We start from the raw sequence: 17,780 nt of genomic DNA, 5'->3' as shown, positions 1-17,780 counted from the left end.
AATGAGGGAACTAAACAGGGCTGGGCAAGCAAAAGGCATCAGGCAAGGCTGAGTACTCAGATGAGGTTGAAATTATGTAATAGTTACATTAAAACAGGGTTAATCTGTATGACTAGGTGCTTTTTCTTTAGCCTTCAGATACAGAAGTAGAACAACAGACCGTGGATTGGGCTGGCATTTTGCCAGGATACAGCAGGAAGACAGGGGCACAGGAAAGGCCCAATGCTGGGAGTATTTCCATTAATCTCCTATGAGATCCAGGCTGGCTAGGGTAGCAAGGCAGGTTATAAGAAGAAAAATACAGACAAACTCGTGAGACTGCAGAGGCTTGGAAGGAGAAAATGTGTTGGGTGACAGTGAGATGCAGAAGATTTCTAAGGTGATACACCTGTAGAGGAGAAGGTGGAGGTCCCAGCCCGGGGAAAAGGTGGCTAATCTGCCCCTGGTGATGCCCACTGGCATTAAAGGAATCCAGAAGAGACGAGGCTTTTTCTGTTTGTGGAAGTTATCTTCTTGTCCAAGTTTCTCTTCACCACTGAAAACCTCTGAAAGTTGTCAACTTCATTAAGGTAGATTCAGAAGACCTGTTTGATTCAAAATGACAAAATGCTTCTAGAGAAAAAGCACATATGTCTGGTCAGATAATGTGTGTATGACTTTGGACAAATCATAGCATTTCAGTGTTTGAGGTAATCTAGTCTGTCTGTCCTCTTTATTCCTTAACTCTCCATCTGTACAGACAGAAACAATGTAATCAGCCACATAACTTGTATAAAATAAATATGAAGAGAGAACCAATTATGAAGGCAGAAGTTCTTGGGGTGAGGGGAAGAATTTTAAAATACAAAATTAACTACCTACTTCTTCAAGAAGAAAAATATCAGGGAGTACTGAAAGAGAACAATTGCAGAAAGGAAGAGAAATTAACGTGAACAGCAACCAAAAACCTTCTAAGAATGTATCAACAGTCCAGTGGAAAACAAATGCCCACCCTGATGACACCTTGATCTTGGACCCATGGCCTCCAGTACTGTGAGACAGTAACATTCTGTTGCTGAAGGTGCCCAGTCTGTGGTACTGTAAAACAGCCCTAGGAAACTAACACAGCCTGTTAGCCCACAGATGGTGGAGAGAAGGAATGCTCAGTGGAGCTCCAGGCTTACTGTCTACAGCTCCCAAAGTGTGCTACGGGACCCCTGGATGGGTGTAGGTATGCAAGATAATTTTGGGTGGTGCAGGGTGAATAATTTCAAATGACATAAAAATGTGTATCTCTTACTGGGTAAATCAGGGGTCCCCACCTGTTAGGAACCAGGCAACACAGCAGGAGGTGAGCACCCAGCCAGGGAGCAAAGCTTCATCTGTAGAAACAGCCGCTCCCCATCCCTCGCATTACCGCATGAGCTCTGCCACCTGTCAGATGAGTGGTGCCGTTCCATTCTCATAGAACCCAACTGTGAACTGAGCATGCCAGAGATCTAGATTGCGTGCTCCTTATGAGAACCTAGTGCCTGATGATCTCTGACTGTCTCCCATCACCCCCAAGTGGGACCACGTAATTACAGGAAAACAAGTTCAGGGCTCCCACTGATTCTATATTATGGTGAGTTGTGTAATTATTTAATTATATATTACAGTGAAATAATCATAGAAATAAAGCACACAATAAATGTAATGGGCTCGAATCATCTCTGCACCATCCCTTCCCCTTCTCGCAGGTCCGTGGAAGAGTTGTCTTCAAGAAAACTGCTCTCTGGTGCCAAAAAGTTTGGGGACCGCTGGTGTAAATGTTTCTAAGAATAGTTAAGCAACTTAAGCTTCATATGCTACGAAGAATACAGCTTTAAATGCTAATAAAAATAGGTGCAAGTGAAAACACTCTTTCTGTGGTCCAGGGAATCTTAACCATTCTATCAGAAAGACTTGCAGCTTGGAGCTGCAGCTGCCCTCCCACATCCTGTCCACTGTAAAGCCCTGCAACACACACATACACGCACACACACACACATGCACGCACACATGCACATACATACACATGCATATACTTGCACACACACATGCACACACACATGCACACAGATGCACATACATAAATACATTCACATGTATATACCTGCACACACACATGCACACACATACACATGCATATTCCTGCAAACACACACACACACACACACACACACACACACACACACACTGTGCTTCATGCCCTCACTAGGGTGGCCTGGGAGGAAATGCGTGGTTTTAGGAGAAATGAAGACAACTCAGGCCCCTCATTCTCCTGGTGTTTGCACAAGTGCCTTCTCTGCAGACCATGCTTCAGTCTCTTTCTTGGTTCTCCCTCTTACTGAAAGAGAGAAGCAGAGGCCCGGCACATATTTGGCTGCTTAGGGCTCAAGCCAAGTTCGCAAGCTTCCTGGGGAGCCTAGTGAGACGAAGGCACTGCAGAGCCTCCCCAAAAGAGTCGTCGGCTTTTCATGGATCCTTGAGCCCAGGAAGGCGATAGGTGAGACATCACAGTTCATCAGAAGACACAAGCAAACTCCGGCAAGAAAGGGCAACAGTCAAAGATTTTATTCTCTCGGAAAAGGGTTCTCGGGCTGTAAGCAGCAGGCAGAAGACTTTATTGCACGCGTAGTTAGGTGATGGCGACCTACGGTTTTCACTGGGGACTGGGATCGAGAGTGACCCGACCTCCTACTCATGCTCGTCTCTCCCTGTCTCTCTCTTTGCCTTTTGTGTCTCTCTGCCTGTCTCTCTCGCTCCTTTTCCTCTCAGCCTCCTCTGTCTCTCTCCTTATCTCTCATCCTCTCTCTCTCTATCTCACTCCCTTCTCCCCATCTCTCTTTCTCTCTCCTTCTTTTCCACTTCTCTCACCCTCCTCATCTCTCTGCCTGCCACTGTTCAGGCTCCTGGGGCCCCACGTGGATGGGCGGACACAGGACTCCTAGGTTACCTTTCATAGCGCAAGCAGAGGGCTGCAGGACCTTGGTCCCCACCTCCCAGCATCCTCAAAATGAGGGGTGTGGGGTGTGCCGTGCTCTCCTGAGTGGGCGCCCCACACTCCAGGAAGCAGAAACTGCAGGTCACAGCTGGTTCGAGTGGTGCCCACGGGGCTGCCAGCTTCCATCGTGTGATCTGCTGAGGCCAAAGCAGAGGACAGCAGCCCAGGCCCATCTCTGCAGCAGGGTGGGGGTAGGGGTGGGCTTGGGGGTGGGGATGGGGATGGGAGCTGCCAATGCAAACTGGCCCCTGGCTGGTTTCCTACCCTGCACCCTGCCATGCAAGTCCTCTTCTCCTACCCCTACCCCTACCCCTGTCTGCCCCACCTCCACCCCTGGGCTGCCCCACACCCAGGCTCCAGAAGTCTCCCAGGATCCAGGAACTAAGGGCAGCCACTGGGTTCCATAGCCCCCAGTCCATGAGTCAACCACCCCTCTGCATGCTGACAAACCTTGGCTCTCATGCCCCACCCCAAGCCAAGCACACAGCCCTGTCCCCCCACCAGCATTATTACTGCCTCCTGATTTTGGCCCTGACAGCCCTGCTTCCTGGTAACCTTGCCTCCTCCCACCCTGCTCCAGGCAAGCCCAAAGGCCAGGCCCTCCACCCATCATTCCTGGGGGTCACTCTACTATCTCCTTGCCCAGATGTCTTAACCTGGCTTTACCAAGATAGAATAAATAACAGGGATGAGGCCCCAGACTCCACCAGGAAGATGTGCCAAAATACCCTCCATTTAGAAGTGGGAAGAGTGATGGGGCCTATGGATGACTGCAGGATTGTCACCCAAGCAGCAAGAAGGGCAAGGAGCCTGGTTTCCTGCCCTTACCCGGGGAGGATGTGGCCAGGGCTCCAAAAGGCCCTGGAGAGGGGTGGGCAGGAGAGCAGATCCACCCTTCTCTTGAGGAAGCAGCCACCATCCCCAGGAAGAGCAGATGGGGGCACACAGGCAGAGTCCCCGCGTGCTGTAGAGCAGGGCCAGCAGAACTGTACTCAGCCTCAGCCCCAGGGGAGCTGCAAGATAGACTGAGACCCTCACAGGTTGGGCTCTGTGTCCCCACCCAAATCTCATCTGGAATTGTAATCCTCCTATGTCAAGGGAGGAACCTGGTGGGAGGGGATGGGATCTGGGGACAGTTTCCCCCCTGCTGCTCCCCTGATAGTGAGGGAGTTCTCAGGAGAGCTGATGGTTTGAAAGTGTGGCACTTCCTGCTTCTCCGCTCACTCCCTCCTGCCGCCTTGTGGAGAAGGTGCCTGCTTCCCCTTCGCCTTCTGCCATGACTGTAAGTTCCCTGAACTGGGAGTCGATTAAATCTCTTTCCTTTATGAATTACCTAGGCTCAAGTATTTCTTTATAGCAGTGTGAAAACAAACTAATACCCCTTCCCTGAGGCGCCTTCTCCTTAGGCAACCCGCTGCCCCCATGCTCCTCCTCTGCCCCCTGTTCTTTCTTGTCCTCTCATGAGGCCCAAGTGATAAACAGGGCCAGCCCCAGCCCCAGCCCCAGCCCCAGCCCCAGCCCCAGCCCCATCCTACTGCAGGCCTGTGTGGCTGCTGGAGAGGCCGTGTTCCTTTCCTCTCCCTGAGCCTGCCTGATATGCTTTCTGGATCCTGGAGGAAACTGACCCCCTATTCTCATACTGGTGCAACATCTTCCAACACCTCAAAGCTGTACCATTTGAGCCAGTCTTTTCTCTTATCTCCACTTGCTAGGGCTGTCATTAGGACAGTCCTAGAGGGTGGTGCCAATGGATGAATGGATGGATGGACAGGAGTCCAGGGATGATGTCCCTATCTGTCCTGAACTGGGCCCTTCCTCCAATGAGAAGCCTTCCTGAGTGAGTATATACAGTCATCCCTTGGTATCCATGGAGGACTAGTTCTAGGGTCCCCGGGAATGCCAAAATCCATGGATGCTCAAGTCTCTGATATAATAACATGGCCTAGTATTTACGTATAAGCTATGCGCATCCTCCCGTATACGTTAGACCGTTACTAGATTATTTATGATATGTAATACAATGCAGATGCTGCATAAATGGTCGTGATACTGTATTCTTTAGGGAATGATGACAAGAACAAAGTCTGCACATGTTCAATACAAACATAACCGTCCAATTTATTTTCTGAATATTTTCCATCTGCTGTTGCTGAATCTACAGATGCAGAGCTCCTGGATACGAGAGCCAAGTGTGCTTTGAGAGTAGGGTGGGTGAGGTTGCTAATGAGTAGAGGGGAGCAGGTGTTGATCAGGAGGGCCCTGCACTGGGGCATCTGGACGTCCTGCCTCAGGACTTGAGACTCCAGTTGGATGGCACAGGTAGACTCAGCCCACGTCAAAGCCGTCCCCTTGAAGTTTCATTTTATCCCAAGCTCTTTCTGGCCCCTGGAATTTGGCATCCCCTAGGCCCTGCGTGGAAGGACAGATGAACCAGGTTTTAGTTAACATGTCTAGAAGAGTGAGCCCCTCCTGTGTGCCCAGGACTTTCCCCACAGGATCCTCTAGCTAGAATATCCAAGGGTCATGGAGAGAAATACTCAGTTAAAATATCAGAAATGAAAAAGTGATACCATTAGAGACACTAAAAAGACCATTAGGTAATAGTATTAGCTTTTGTATTCTGAGATCCAACAGCAGCAGTCACTTCCCTCCACCCCTATGTGTATCCCAGGACCACCCTGGGCGGGGAGGGCTGAGGTTAGGGAGCAGCCATGGATGCTCTGATGCTGGCCCTGGGCCTCGGGGGTGACAGTGATGAGGAACTGGGTGCACACATGAGTGGGGCAGCCGGGCCTGGCCAGAAAAGCAGCACACGCGTGCACAGACATGTTTACCCACATACATGTGTGCACGCACATGCACAAACACATTGCAGGCAGGCATGTTGACGCCTCAGGCAGCGGAGGACCCTGACTCTGGGCACTGCTGACCCGGACAAGGCCCCATTGTGATGCGTGCCATGACCTCAGAATGTCACTGGTGCTTAGCACCTATCCGCTCTCTGGCCTGCCTCAGTGTTCTACAGCAGTTACACACAGGCAGTGGTATCTGTGAGCAGCTCTGTGGACTCAAAGGTTTTTTTCCTGAGAGGCATGACCCAGGCCAGCTGATTCATCAGAATCAGGTGAGCGTGACCTGCTCTCTTCCCTCCAGGCGGACTTGGGGACAGTGGCTACGGTGCGGGCGGTGTTTGCCTCTGTGGGGCAGCAGGATGACCGAGGAGGGTCATCCCTGAGCACTCACCAGGCGCCCGTTCTACACTGCCCGTGTAGACGATTGGCTCTTTCGTCTCCATGGTGGCTTCGTAGAGTGGGTGCTGTTCCCAAATGTCCCCATTCGACAGATGAGACGTCTGGGGTCAGAGAGGCAGTAACCGGCCTGGGAATCCGGACATGACCCTGAGTTTTGCTCTCAGCCCTGCCGTGTGCTGTGCTGGAATTCAGGCCTGAACCCTGTGACCTCCCTGCCCTAGATCCCAAATCTGCCCAGGTTTCTGATCCCGATGGGGCAGAGCCTGGTCCTGGCAGAGCCACTGCTATAGAGCCACTGGTATAGATCCACTGGCATAGATCCACTGACGGTCCTCAGAACACCTCTGTGCCCTAAGCTGGGTCCTGACGGTCGCTGTGGGCCCCACTGAACACACATGGTCCCTTGTCCGGGGGAGCCTGCTGCCCCTGGGCAGCTGTGGAAAATGAAGGAGCCCTGGAGGGCTGGCTGAGGGGAGACTATCTTCCCTTGTGTTCAAAGGGGTCCGGGCACTAGGGTTCTCCCCAGGTATTTCTTGCTCTGTGTGGTCCTCTTGAGGCCTCGCCCTCCTTTTGCCTCGAGTATTCCCAGGAGGGACGGTCCATCCAGGTGTTCTCCAGGACCAAGGACCCACTGTTCTTCCTCAGTGACCCAGGAAAATTAAGCCTCCTCCTGTTGGGACGGCTCAGAATGGTGGACTCCACAGTCCCTCCACGAGAGACGTGGTTTCCATGCGTACAATAGATCTTTCTCATCCCCCAAACAGAACACCCTCCTGCTCAACAGGCGTTATTCCTAAAGTGGCTTCACTGTTCAGACTGAAGAGCCACAGTAGCCAAAGTGATGAGCGGAGTAGAACCGAGCAGTCAGGAGAGATCTTGTTCCCTGTAGGAAACTGGGCATCTCTGAGGCCCTGAGCATCCCAGGAGGCCGATTGCACAGAGACCTCTGGTCGCTGACCTCAGTCTGCCTCCACATCCCTGGAATAGCCCATCATGGGCCCTTCACCCTTGGCAGGTGGAAACCATTCAACCTGCTGGGGCCGGTGTGTCCCCATTTCATGGCATTGGGGGACAACAGGATTCTCTGTCTAGGTCCCACTGTACTCAAGTCCTTGGGAAGATGCCCACCCCTGCTTGGGACTTGAGACTCCAGAGACTCGAGCAGCTGTGGGCCACTGGGTCTGGCCCCTTTTTACCTGGGGGCGGCGGTGGAATGGGGGTTACGCAGCCAGCCAGCATCTGGGAGCCCGGCGAGAGCGGTTCAGGTGTTCTCCGAAGCCGCCGCGTACAGTGTAACCTTTAGACAATTTTGTCTCACAGGATGGACGTGGTAGAGGTCGCGGGTAGTTGCTGGGCACAAGAGCGAGAGGACATCATTATGGAATACGAAAAGGTACAAGTCGGTCTGCTTCTTGGAGGGAGGCCTCTTCCAGTGTGCCCTGGTCAAAGGGTCCTGGGCTCCCTAGGAGCACAGGGCAGGGACGGGTGGCCAATGCCCCCAGGCCCTTGCACCCTTTACCTTGGACCCCTCACCAAGGCTCCCTCTGGGCTACAGGGACACCGAGCTGGGCTGTCAGAGGACAACGGGCCTAAGGCTTTTGGAGGCTACAACAACGTCGATCATTTGGGGATTGTACAGTGAGTCCTCTGCACTCCCCTCACCCCTAAAGCACCTGTCTCAGCTCAGGGATGGGTTTGCTTTTAGAAAGGCCTTTCTGATGCAGGACATGTCTCACCAGGTCGGGTCAACCTCCTTTCCAGGGACAGAACTCCTCCCTGACTCCCCTGCAGGTCCAGCCCGAGGTTGTTGTTAGGCCAGAGGTGTGGGGCCCATCTAGGGAGCCGGTGGGAATGGAGACTGGGCTAGGTCAGGCCCCTGGGCGCTCAGCAGTTCTGTCGGCAAGTGAGCACAAGAGGAGCGGGGCAGCCTGAGGGTCTGGCCCTGTCTACTTGGAGACAACCCCGGTGAGATGCAAGGGTTATGGCCACAGGGTGAGGGGACGCCTGGCCCAGCTTCAGGGCTGTTGTCCAGCAGGTCTCTGAGGGCCCACCTGCCCCTGTTCTCCCCCATTCCCCTAGAGCTACAGCCCTCACTGTCCCGTGAGGGGAAAAGGCATGGTGATAATGGGGGCTGTAGCCCTAGGAGAATGGGGGAGAAGATGGGCAGGGCCCCGTTCTGGGCATCTCACGGTGAGGCCAGGGAGGCAGCAGGGCTTGCGGCTAAAGACCTGGGTCTGGTGCTGGGAAGGGATCTGGGGCCGGGCAAGAGGAGCCCAGCCAGGAGCCCATCCCTCAGGGATCACAGGATGGAGAGACAGAGGATCCCTGGGGAGGTAGGGTGGGAGGGAGCTGATGAGCCGTGCCACTTCTGAAACGCAGGGTGTGTGGCTCGGGTGCAGGGAGAGGCAGGTGGATGCTGGGAGGTCAGAACCTGCAAGGGCCTTGGGGCTGTCAAGTGGGGTGGGCCTCTGGTGCACCCAGAGTACACCGGGCAGGTCTCAGGGCAGGCTCCCTTGACCCTGGCGGGGTGATGTGGTCACTCCCTGAGGGAGTCCTGTCAGGGCCCGGTCGCCCACCCTGGGCGGCCCCCATCCCATCTCAGGGCTAACCTTTCTCAGCTCCAGCAGAAAGCACCACCTCGAGTCCAGGACGGGCAGCCCCATTGGGCAGCCTGACCGCCCCCCACGCCAGGGGCCCCAGTAATCCCGGCCAGGCTGTCCCTACACTCCTTCTTCTCCCAGATCCTGCCCCCCCTGGGAGTCAGCCCCACAGGAAGGCCCTTGTCCTCCCTTCCCTGTGCCTTCTCCTGGGCTGAGCCCTGAGCTGGAAAGGGACAGAGCCAGTCCTTTCTGGGGGTCGGCACCCAGGCTGGGGCCGCTCCAGGCCCCGTGCAGTTCCTCAGCTCTGCCTGGGTTGCCTTACAGTGAGACGGAGCTGCCTCCTCTGACTGCGCGGGAGGCGAAGGTAAGAGCCTGATGCATGGAGGGGCTGGTCCAGGGACGTAGGGACTGGGTGGGTGGTCAGTGAGGCAGAGGAAGCAGCTGGCCTGAGCGGTGGCTGGTGAGGGCAACACGCTGTCACTGGGAGGGGCAGCAGTCCCTGCTGGACCTGACCCCAGGTTGCTGTTCACTTTGGCAGTTTGATAAAATTCCAAAAGGAGAACCACAGTCCTGGCTTGGGGGTGGCTGCGCGCTTGTGTCAGGACCCCACCTAGAGGCTGGGACCTAAGACTGGTGTGTCTGTGGCCTGAGGATGGTACATCCCGGGGTCCCAAAGCCAGCCCACTGGTGCTCATTTGCTCAAAGGCTCTCAGCCCTTGAGGTCTGCCCTTCCCTGGCTCCTTCCAGCTGGCTCCCACCAGGGCTCCAGAGCCCAATACCCAGCATCCGTGGGTGGCTCTGGGAAGCCTGGCAGCTCCGCTAACTCCAACATGCCTCATTTGACAGCAAATTCGGCGGGAGATCGGCCGAAAGAGCAAGTGGGTGGATATGCTGGGAGCCTGGGAGAAATACAAAAGCAGCAGGAAGGTAATGTGTGGAGGGAGGAAGCACTCTCTGCAGAGACAGGGGACAGGCACCCATGGCTGTGGCCTGGCACCGTCAGCCTCTCAGAGGGTGGGTGGCACACTGTCCTCGCCCAGAGGACTGCAGGCCTGGTCGCCAGATTTCCTGCCTATTCGTGCAAGCGTCACCTTGCTGGGAGGGAATCTGAATCTAGGGCTGGGACTACCCGGAGCTCAAGGCTAGGGATGCCCTGGTGACCTGAAGGAAGGAAAAGGTTCAGATCAGAGTTTCGACTCTGAGTGTCCATCCACTCTTTCAGTCCTGGGAAGGGAGACCCTGTCCCAGCTTGATCTCACCTCTACTGAGGAATCATGGGGCCAAAACCGACAATTTCCAGAATCCCCGGGCTCTGGTCCTCACTGGGGTCACCCCGTGGCCTGTGACACCAGATTGTTTTCTGCCGACAGCTCATAGATCGAGCGTACAAGGGAATGCCCATGAACATCCGGGGCTCGATGTGGTCAGTCCTCCTGAACATTGAGGAAATGAAGTTGAAAAACCCCGGAAGATACCAGGTACGCTCAGCCAGAGCACAACAAACAGGACAGGCCGTGTCAGGGGCCCAGGTCTCCAGCTGGAGGGAACGTCAAGACCACCCTGGGGAGCTGGGGGTGAAGGTCAGATGAACACCCTGGGCACAGACGGTGACACAGTCACCACAGACAAACTCAGCTCTGGTGACCCTCCCTGGCTTCAGTAACAAGCCAAAATGCAGCTTTCTGCAGAAGGAAACCTTCCTTCTGTCCTTCCTTCCCGAAGTGCTGACTGTGGGCTGACTGCCACTGGGGGCAGGGAGTCTTCCATCTGTCCTGAGACTGCTTCCTCCTCTTGGCCCTGCCCTACAGATCATGAAGGAGAAGGGCAAGAGGTCATCTGAGCACATCCAGCGCATCGACCGGGACATCAGCGGGACATTAAGGAAGCATATATTCTTCAAGGATCGATACGGAACCAAGTAAGCCTACGGGAGCCACAGGGTCCCAGCAGAGATGGGGTGAATGAGAGGGATGGGGGCTTCCCCGGAGCAGAAGCCAGGGTCACCCAGGAGGGATGACACAGCTGCCAAGAGCTCTCCCGGCCCAGGGAGCAGCCGGCACCATGAACCGAGCACCTCCCTGGTTCCAAGCCCTGGGCCAGACTGGAACATGTGGGGCCAGAACCCAGGAGGGTCCTGAGGAGATGGAAGGCAGCAAACAAAATCATGCACAATGGTGAAAGGTGCTCTCCCTGACTCATGGGGACCCATGGTAGGACCCACGGGAGGGTGGCAGGATAGAGGGCCCATGAGCCCCGCCAGGCAACAGTGACAGCACCAAATGCTGGGAGAATTAGGGGTCCTGGAAACTCTCATCCAGGTCTGCTGGGAACAGGACGTGGCACAGCCACGTTGGCAGCCAGTTGGGCAGTGGCTCACAAAGCTCGATGGACTTGAACCACACATCCCCAAAGTGTCACAGATATTGAACCCACTGATTTGGAAACTGCCATCCACATGAAACCTGCATGCCAGGTTCACTGCTTGACTCCTCGTCACTCACACACGGAGCCTTCGGGGACGGCCTTCAACACGGGAATGGGGAGAGCAAGGCTGGTCCTCCCTTCAAACGGAAGACCCAGTGAGAAAAGGGAACGAGCCGGTGATGCCCGCACGAACGTGGGTGGATCCTAGATGCATTTTGCTGAGGGACAGAAGCCAGACCCAATAAGCTACCACAGTAGGATTCCCATTCCTAGGCCATTCTGGAAAAGGCCAAACCACAGGGACATAGAAGCAGTCTGGGTGGCCAGGGGCTGACGGATCGGGGAGAGGCTGGGTACATAGGGGCCACCCTGGAGACTTGGAGGATGAAGGAGTCGCCCCAGGAGGGGCTGGCGCGGTGGCCGGGAGACTCTGCACATTGGTTCGGAACCGTGGAGGAACTGTACACCCACAGACTGAACTGGCGTGTGTGCAAACTGAAAAAAAAAGAAAAATCATTCAGAGTGAAAAGGATCAGGCAAGTCACTGTACAACTGGGCTATTTGCATGTCACAGATGTGGATTTTACTGAAACATTTCTTCAAGAGTCTCAGGCCCTGAAGAGCTCACTGCTTATCTGGTGAATCATCTGAACCTGAAATGGGATTTGCTGTTAGGCTTTGTAGACAAAGTGAAATTAACAACATCTGCACAAAACAAACCAAAGCCCCCTTTCTCTGTTTCCTAGGCAGCGGGAACTGCTCCACATCCTGCTGGCGTATGAGGAGTATAACCAGGTGAGTATTCCCGGCAGTGAGGTTCCCGGGCCATATTTCCATATTGACAGGAGTGGGTGTCTGGTGGGGGTGTCGTTGCTTCTTTTAAAGTTAGTATTTGTGACCCACCAGGATATAGGAGGTAGGATGTCAGCTCACCGCTGGCATAAAACTCCAAGGAAGGGGGTGGTCTCAAGGGGTCAAGCTGAGACACAAAGGAGTCAGGGCCTGGACTCCTGGTGTCACCTGGGCCTGACCACCACTTCTCAGAACAAGAAATGACGCCCTCCTCCTGGGGCTGCCCCAAAGCCCAGGAGCTTGGCAGCATCGCACACAGGATGGTGCTATCAGCAGACATTTTGGACAAGGTGCTGAAGTGCCTGACGGACTTGGCTCTTGTCATGAAATGAATGCGCATCCTGAGGAAGCCTCTCCTTCAGAGGAAGCCTCTCCAGTCACCTCTGCCCTCTCCAATGACATGAGTCCTCCCAGGTGACCTCAGCCCTCCCAGGTGATGTCCTTCCATGGTGACTCTGGCTCTTGCAGGAGGTGGGCTACTGCAGGGACCTGAGCCACATCGCCGCCTTGTTCCTCCTCTATCTTCCTGAGGAGGATGCATTCTGGGCACTGGTGCAGCTGCTGGCCAGTGAGAGGCACTCCCTGCAGGGTAAGTGAACAGCTGCCCCGGGGACCTCCTGCAGCCAGACCTGGGGATGGCCACCCTGGCCAGGTGATCACAGCTTTCAGCCAAGGCACCCTCCTTGTGTCGCCAGCTTGTTGGGAGACTTTAGGATGTCTCTGCTGAGGGTCCCACAGGAGTCCACGGCTGACCCCCAAAGCCCAAATCACACGCCTCTCATCCCCATCAGCAGAGGGCATCTCATCCTCCCCGTGGCCACCCTCTGTGTCCTGGAGCCACGCCCTCCGGCTCTGATTGTGTGCAGCTGACTCTCCCCTCCCTGAGAGTCCTCCTGCCCTCCAGCTGCCCGGGCTCCTGCTGCCATCGGTGCCCACGAATGGGCCGACCAAGCCCAGGTGGCAGCATCTCCCCATCCCCTGTTCCCTGGCCCGACCCAACTACCAGGAGGTGACCGGGAAGCCAAGCGCCCACCCAGTTCCGGCCGCCCTGTCGTGGCCTGAAAGTCAGGCTTGCCCTTTTTGCACCCTGGCCCAGGAGGCCTCCAGGGGAACCTCCAGCCAGGCTCCAGGGAATGTTCCCGCCCCACCTCCCCAGGGTAAAGGCCGCATGTTGAGGTCACCAGATGGGAGGGTGGGAGGCCTTGGGGTTTGGGGGCCTCTCCAGCTGCCCAGCTCTTGCAGCTGATGGCTCCACATCTTGGGGGAAGGCTCTGATTTCATGATGGGCTGGGGGCTTCTCAGGATTTCACAGCCCAAATGGCGGGACCGTCCAGGGGCTCCAAGACCAACAGGAGCATGAGGTAGCCACGTCACAACCGAAGACCATGGGGAATCAGGTGAGCTTATGGTCCCCTCAGCTCTTCCCAGAGGCCCTGCCTCCCGTGGGGCTGTAGGAGCAGGGGGGCTGGAGCCCCTCGTGGGGCTGGTGACTGGCTGAGTCCCAGCCAGGGCCTGACCTGGGACGTCGGGTTCTCCATGGGCTGGGAGTTGGTTTCCTTTCCTGCCCTGGAGGAGACAGAGGCACAGGGATGGGGGCCCAGCTCCCGCAGAGCAGGGCAAAGGGCAGTGTGTCCACCGGGAGTGTGGGAAGGTGACAGTGTTGTGGGGAGCTCTGGACACCGCCCAGTGTTCTGCACTAGGGGAAGGGTCTTCAGAGGCCCTGGAAGAGGGAGGTTTTTAGGGCAGCCCAGTGGCCTGAGCACCTCTGTTGCTTCCATCAGGACAAGAAAGATCTACGTGGGCAGCGTTCCCCGTTAGGCTGCCTCATCCGGCTATTGATTGACGGGGTAAGGAGGCATAGGGAGACCCTGGCTCAGGGACCCTCCTTGCCCTGCAGTGCCCTGCTTCCCCAGCCCGGGGGTCTGGCTCACTCCCAGCCCACAGGAGGCTCAGGCGGGTCCCCAAAGGACACACAAGCAAAACCCTCTGCCCAAGAGGGGTCATCCCAGGGCAATGGCTGGGGCTCAGGCCCAGCCTCATGGGCAGACTGGGCCAGGACCCCACTTGAGAGGGCTCAGGGAAGCCTCAAGCCCTGGGCAAGCCCCTCTCTCCAGGAGCCACATCCCCACTCAAATGAGTGCCCCCCATGAGGAGCTTCAAGACCTTGTCTGACCCAGCGTCCTGGAGGGCTCAGGCGACCCTCATGGGGAAGGTCACTGACTCTGGAGACTGAAGCCCCAGTGTGCGCAGCTCAAGCCACCAGCCCCAGCCTGGAAGGACCAGGTTCTTTCACACCTGCTGTCCCCACAGATCTCTCTCGGGCTCACCCTGCGCCTGTGGGACGTGTATCTGGTAGAAGGCGAACAGGCGTTGATGCCGATAACAAGAATCGCCTTTAAGGTTCAGCAGAGTAAGTCTACGTGTGCCCAGCGGGGCCTGGGGAGCCCTGGGGTCAGACCCCGACTGGCCCGAGGGCAGCTTCCTCACACTGTCCTCATGATCCTCTGTTCTGGCCCAGAGGGAGGTCTGGCCAGGTGGGCTGGGCAGGACACTGTGACACCGAGCCCATCCCCCACATGACCCAGATGAAAGTCGAGAGTGTGGTGAGCACTTCCCTGTCCGGATCGCCCCCCAGCCACAGTCTCCTGTGTATATCTGGACGCCTGGGGTGGCCACAAAAGGATCCGGCACCGCCCAGTAGGAGACTGAAGTGGCCACGGGGTATGAGCTGTGACCATTCCCAGGTAACGCCCCTGGCCTGATATCCACCCTGTCCCTAGAGCGCCTCACGAAGACGTCCAGCTGTGGCCTGTGGGAACGTTTTTGCCACCGGTTCGTTGATACCTGGGCCAGGGATGATGACGCCGTGCTCAAGCGTCTTAGGGCCTCTATGAAGAAAGTAACAAGAAAGCAGGGGGACCTGCCACCCCCAGGTGGGCTCCAGTGCCATGTCCCCTCCCATGTCACCCTCTGGGGTAGTCAATAGTAGGGGAGTGCCCGGGACCCGCAACCCTACTACCTGGGCCTTCCTCTTCACCTTTTCTTCCTCCTCTTCCTCCTGGACTCTAAGAAAGTACAGGAGGCCCACCGGTCCTCAGGCCAGGCGCTCAGTGCGTGTATACTGGACATGCTGTGCACGCAGGAGGGGGATGTGGGCAAGACCCTCCAACGAGCCCCCTCCCACTTTCCACGGTGTCTCCCTCTCCCCCTCGCAGGGCCCTCCAAGTTACTACAGGAGCCCAGACCCATTTATGGGAGACCCCGCCCCTCCCTGCAAGCACCCACAGCCTCAGAGAGCAGCAGAGGCCCCTCACTCCTGCACGCTCCTCCAAGGTTGCCAGGACAACAAGCCTTGAGCCAGGGAGACAAGGGAATCAGTGTCCCTGAGCCACAGAGCATTCAGGGAGAGGGCACAGGCGGGACCCCAGCCCCAGAGCCAGAGCCAAGAGTTCAGCCAGAAGTGGGAACGTTGAGTCCTGGCACGGACTGGGCAGCCCAGGAGGGCAGAGGGTGACCCGCATCCGGGCCCAATCACCCACTGCGGAGACAGGTCCCCACGTGAGGTGACAAGGGGCTGGGTGACATCCAAGGCCCCTCCCACCTGAGTTCTGACTGGGGGCCGTATCCCAGGCCCAACAGCCCTGGGACGAAGGTGTGTGGCAGGAAGCCCCCAGCCAGTCTGAACCCTGGGGGCAGTCCCAGGAGCCACCCGCCATGCCACGACAGATTCCCCACGCCAGGCAGCACGCACCCCTCCCTCTGGGATCAGCAGACTACAGGCGTGTCCTCAGTGTCAGTCCACGGGGGCCACACAGAGACCCCGAGGACTCCAGAGACGCAGGCAGGTGGGGCCCAGCCCGGAAAGGCCTGCGTGGGCTCACTGGAGATGCTGACCGCGTCTGTTTTCCTTTCAGCCAAAGCCGAGCAAGGGTCGTCGGCATCCAGGCCTGTGCCGGCTTCACGTGGCGGGAAGACCCTCTGCAAGGGGGACAGGCAGGCCCCTCCAGGCCCACCAGCCCGGTTCCCGCGGCCCATTTGGTCAGCTTCCCCGCCACGGGCACCTCGTTCTTCCACACCCTGTCCTGGTGGGGCTGTCCAGGAAGACACCTACCCTGTGGGCACTCAGGGTGTGCCCAGCCCGGCCCTGGCTCAGGGAGGACCTCAGGGTTCCTGGAGATTCCTGCAGTGGAACTCCATGCCCCGCCTCCCAATGGACCTGGACGTAGAGGGCCCTTGGTTCCGCCATTATGATTTCAGACAGAGCTGCTGGGTCCGTGCCATATCCCAGGAGGACCAGCTGGCCCCCTGCTGGCAGGCTGAACACCCTGCGGAGCGGGTGAGATCGGCTTTCGCTGCACTGAGCCACAACGTGGGCATGGACTTCCCGGCCCTGCAGTGCACCCAGCACTGATTCCAACCAGGGCGCCCCCTTCGGAGCTAGGGACGAACAGCAGTGTGCTCCCACCTCGGGGCCTTGCCTCTGCGGCCTCCACTTGGAAAGTTCTCAGTTCCCTCCAGGCTTCTAGAAGCATCTGGGCCAGGGCTCATGGCTGGATAATTTCCCTAGGCTTAACAACCCAAGCAAGCTTCGCATCCTCGTTTTATTTTTGGTTAAACTTATGAGAGTGTATTAAGACAGAGAGCAGCTCGAGAGACATTCAGAGATGGAACACACCAGACCCCAGATCACAAAGCCAACCATGCCCAGCCCCTCCCAACACCCCCAGCCCCACGACCATCGTTCTGAATTCTGACGACACCGTGAGCCTGCCTTTGTACTTTAAACTCATGGAAGGATAACCACCTTCACGTTTTGAAATAAATGTTTCCTGTTGAAATGATTTTAGATTTTAGACAGAAATATTGAAAAGGCACTATAGTGTCCTCCTATAACTTCCATCCAGCTGCCCCTAATAATGATGTTTTGCAGTCCCATGGCACATAAGAAATTTAGGCCGGGTGTGGTGGCTCACACCTGTAATCCCAGCAATTTGAGAGGTCGAGGTGGGAGGTTCAGGTTCACTTGAGTCTAGAAGTCTGAGACCAGCCTGGGAAACCTAGGTGGACCCGGTCTCTAGAGAAAAGTCAAAGAAATTAGCCAGGCATGGTGGCGTGTGCCTATACTCCCACCTAGTCAGGAGGCTGAGGCAGGATTATTGCTGGAGCCCACGAGATCCAGGAAGCAGTGAGCCATGATTGCACCACTGCACTCCAGCCTGGGTGACGGAGTGAGACTTTATCTCTTAAAAAAATTTAAGAAATTTAATGTGGGTACAATTCTATTAACTCAATAATAATGTGAACTATTATCTAACGTTATGAAGGCTAGAATTATCCCATTTTTGCCTAACTTCTCATACCTGTTCCAAGATCCCACCTTGGACTCACCCTCTGCCTTCAGCTCACGTCTCTTCAGCTTCCTCCACATGGTCCAGCAAACACACACCTGGGCTGAATGGGAGAGCTGGTTGGTCATACATAAAGGTAGACCGGTGGGCAGGGATTTTCAAACTTATACAGTCAATGAGTTTTCCTTGGTGTTCTGGAGAGCACCGTTTGAGAAACGCTTTGACAGTGAATCCAGGCCTCAAGATCCATCCGCTGCTCTAGCTTGAATTTTGCTCAAGCTCAGTGAACACCTGCTCTGCC

The 17,780-nt window shown here is 56.1% G+C and overlaps 1 protein-coding gene and 1 long non-coding RNA gene across 3 annotated transcripts; one reads left to right on the top strand and one right to left on the bottom strand.

Moving 5' to 3' along the window:
* Window positions 1–5,097: 5,097 nt before the first annotated feature.
* Window positions 5,098–5,931, bottom strand: LOC129533796 (uncharacterized). The gene is made up of 2 exons (XR_008680161.2): window positions 5,847–5,931; window positions 5,098–5,413 (listed from the first exon to the last, which is right to left on the bottom strand). It is a non-coding gene; the product is annotated as an uncharacterized lncRNA (long non-coding RNA).
* Window positions 5,932–6,008: 77 nt separating this feature from the next.
* LOC101125558 (TBC1 domain family member 3G) lies at window positions 6,009–16,972 on the top strand. Of its 2 annotated transcripts, XM_055388331.2 has the most exons (15): window positions 6,009–6,128; window positions 7,576–7,648; window positions 7,811–7,893; window positions 9,180–9,219; window positions 9,702–9,782; window positions 10,226–10,333; window positions 10,664–10,773; window positions 12,026–12,074; window positions 12,600–12,720; window positions 13,434–13,528; window positions 13,913–13,978; window positions 14,442–14,541; window positions 14,912–15,064; window positions 16,046–16,484; window positions 16,528–16,972. In XM_055388331.2, the coding sequence occupies exons 2-15, from the start codon at window positions 7,577–7,579 to the stop codon at window positions 16,655–16,657; spliced, it is 1,647 nt and encodes a 548-aa protein (XP_055244306.2). In that variant the 5' UTR covers window positions 6,009–6,128; window position 7,576; the 3' UTR covers window positions 16,658–16,972. The 2 variants fall into 2 exon arrangements, with proteins under 2 accessions (XP_055244306.2, XP_055244304.2); XM_055388329.2 differs by having other exon boundaries at window positions 16,046–16,972.
* The last annotated feature ends 808 nt before the right edge of the window (window positions 16,973–17,780 follow it).

The sequence above is a fragment of the Gorilla gorilla genome, chromosome 4 (assembly GCF_029281585.2).
Source record: "Gorilla gorilla gorilla isolate KB3781 chromosome 4, NHGRI_mGorGor1-v2.1_pri, whole genome shotgun sequence".
In the NCBI taxonomy this organism is placed as follows: Eukaryota; Metazoa; Chordata; class Mammalia; order Primates; family Hominidae; genus Gorilla; species Gorilla gorilla.
The sequence above is the reverse complement of the archived record's forward strand: the minus strand, read 5'-3'. Positions and strand labels throughout refer to the sequence as shown.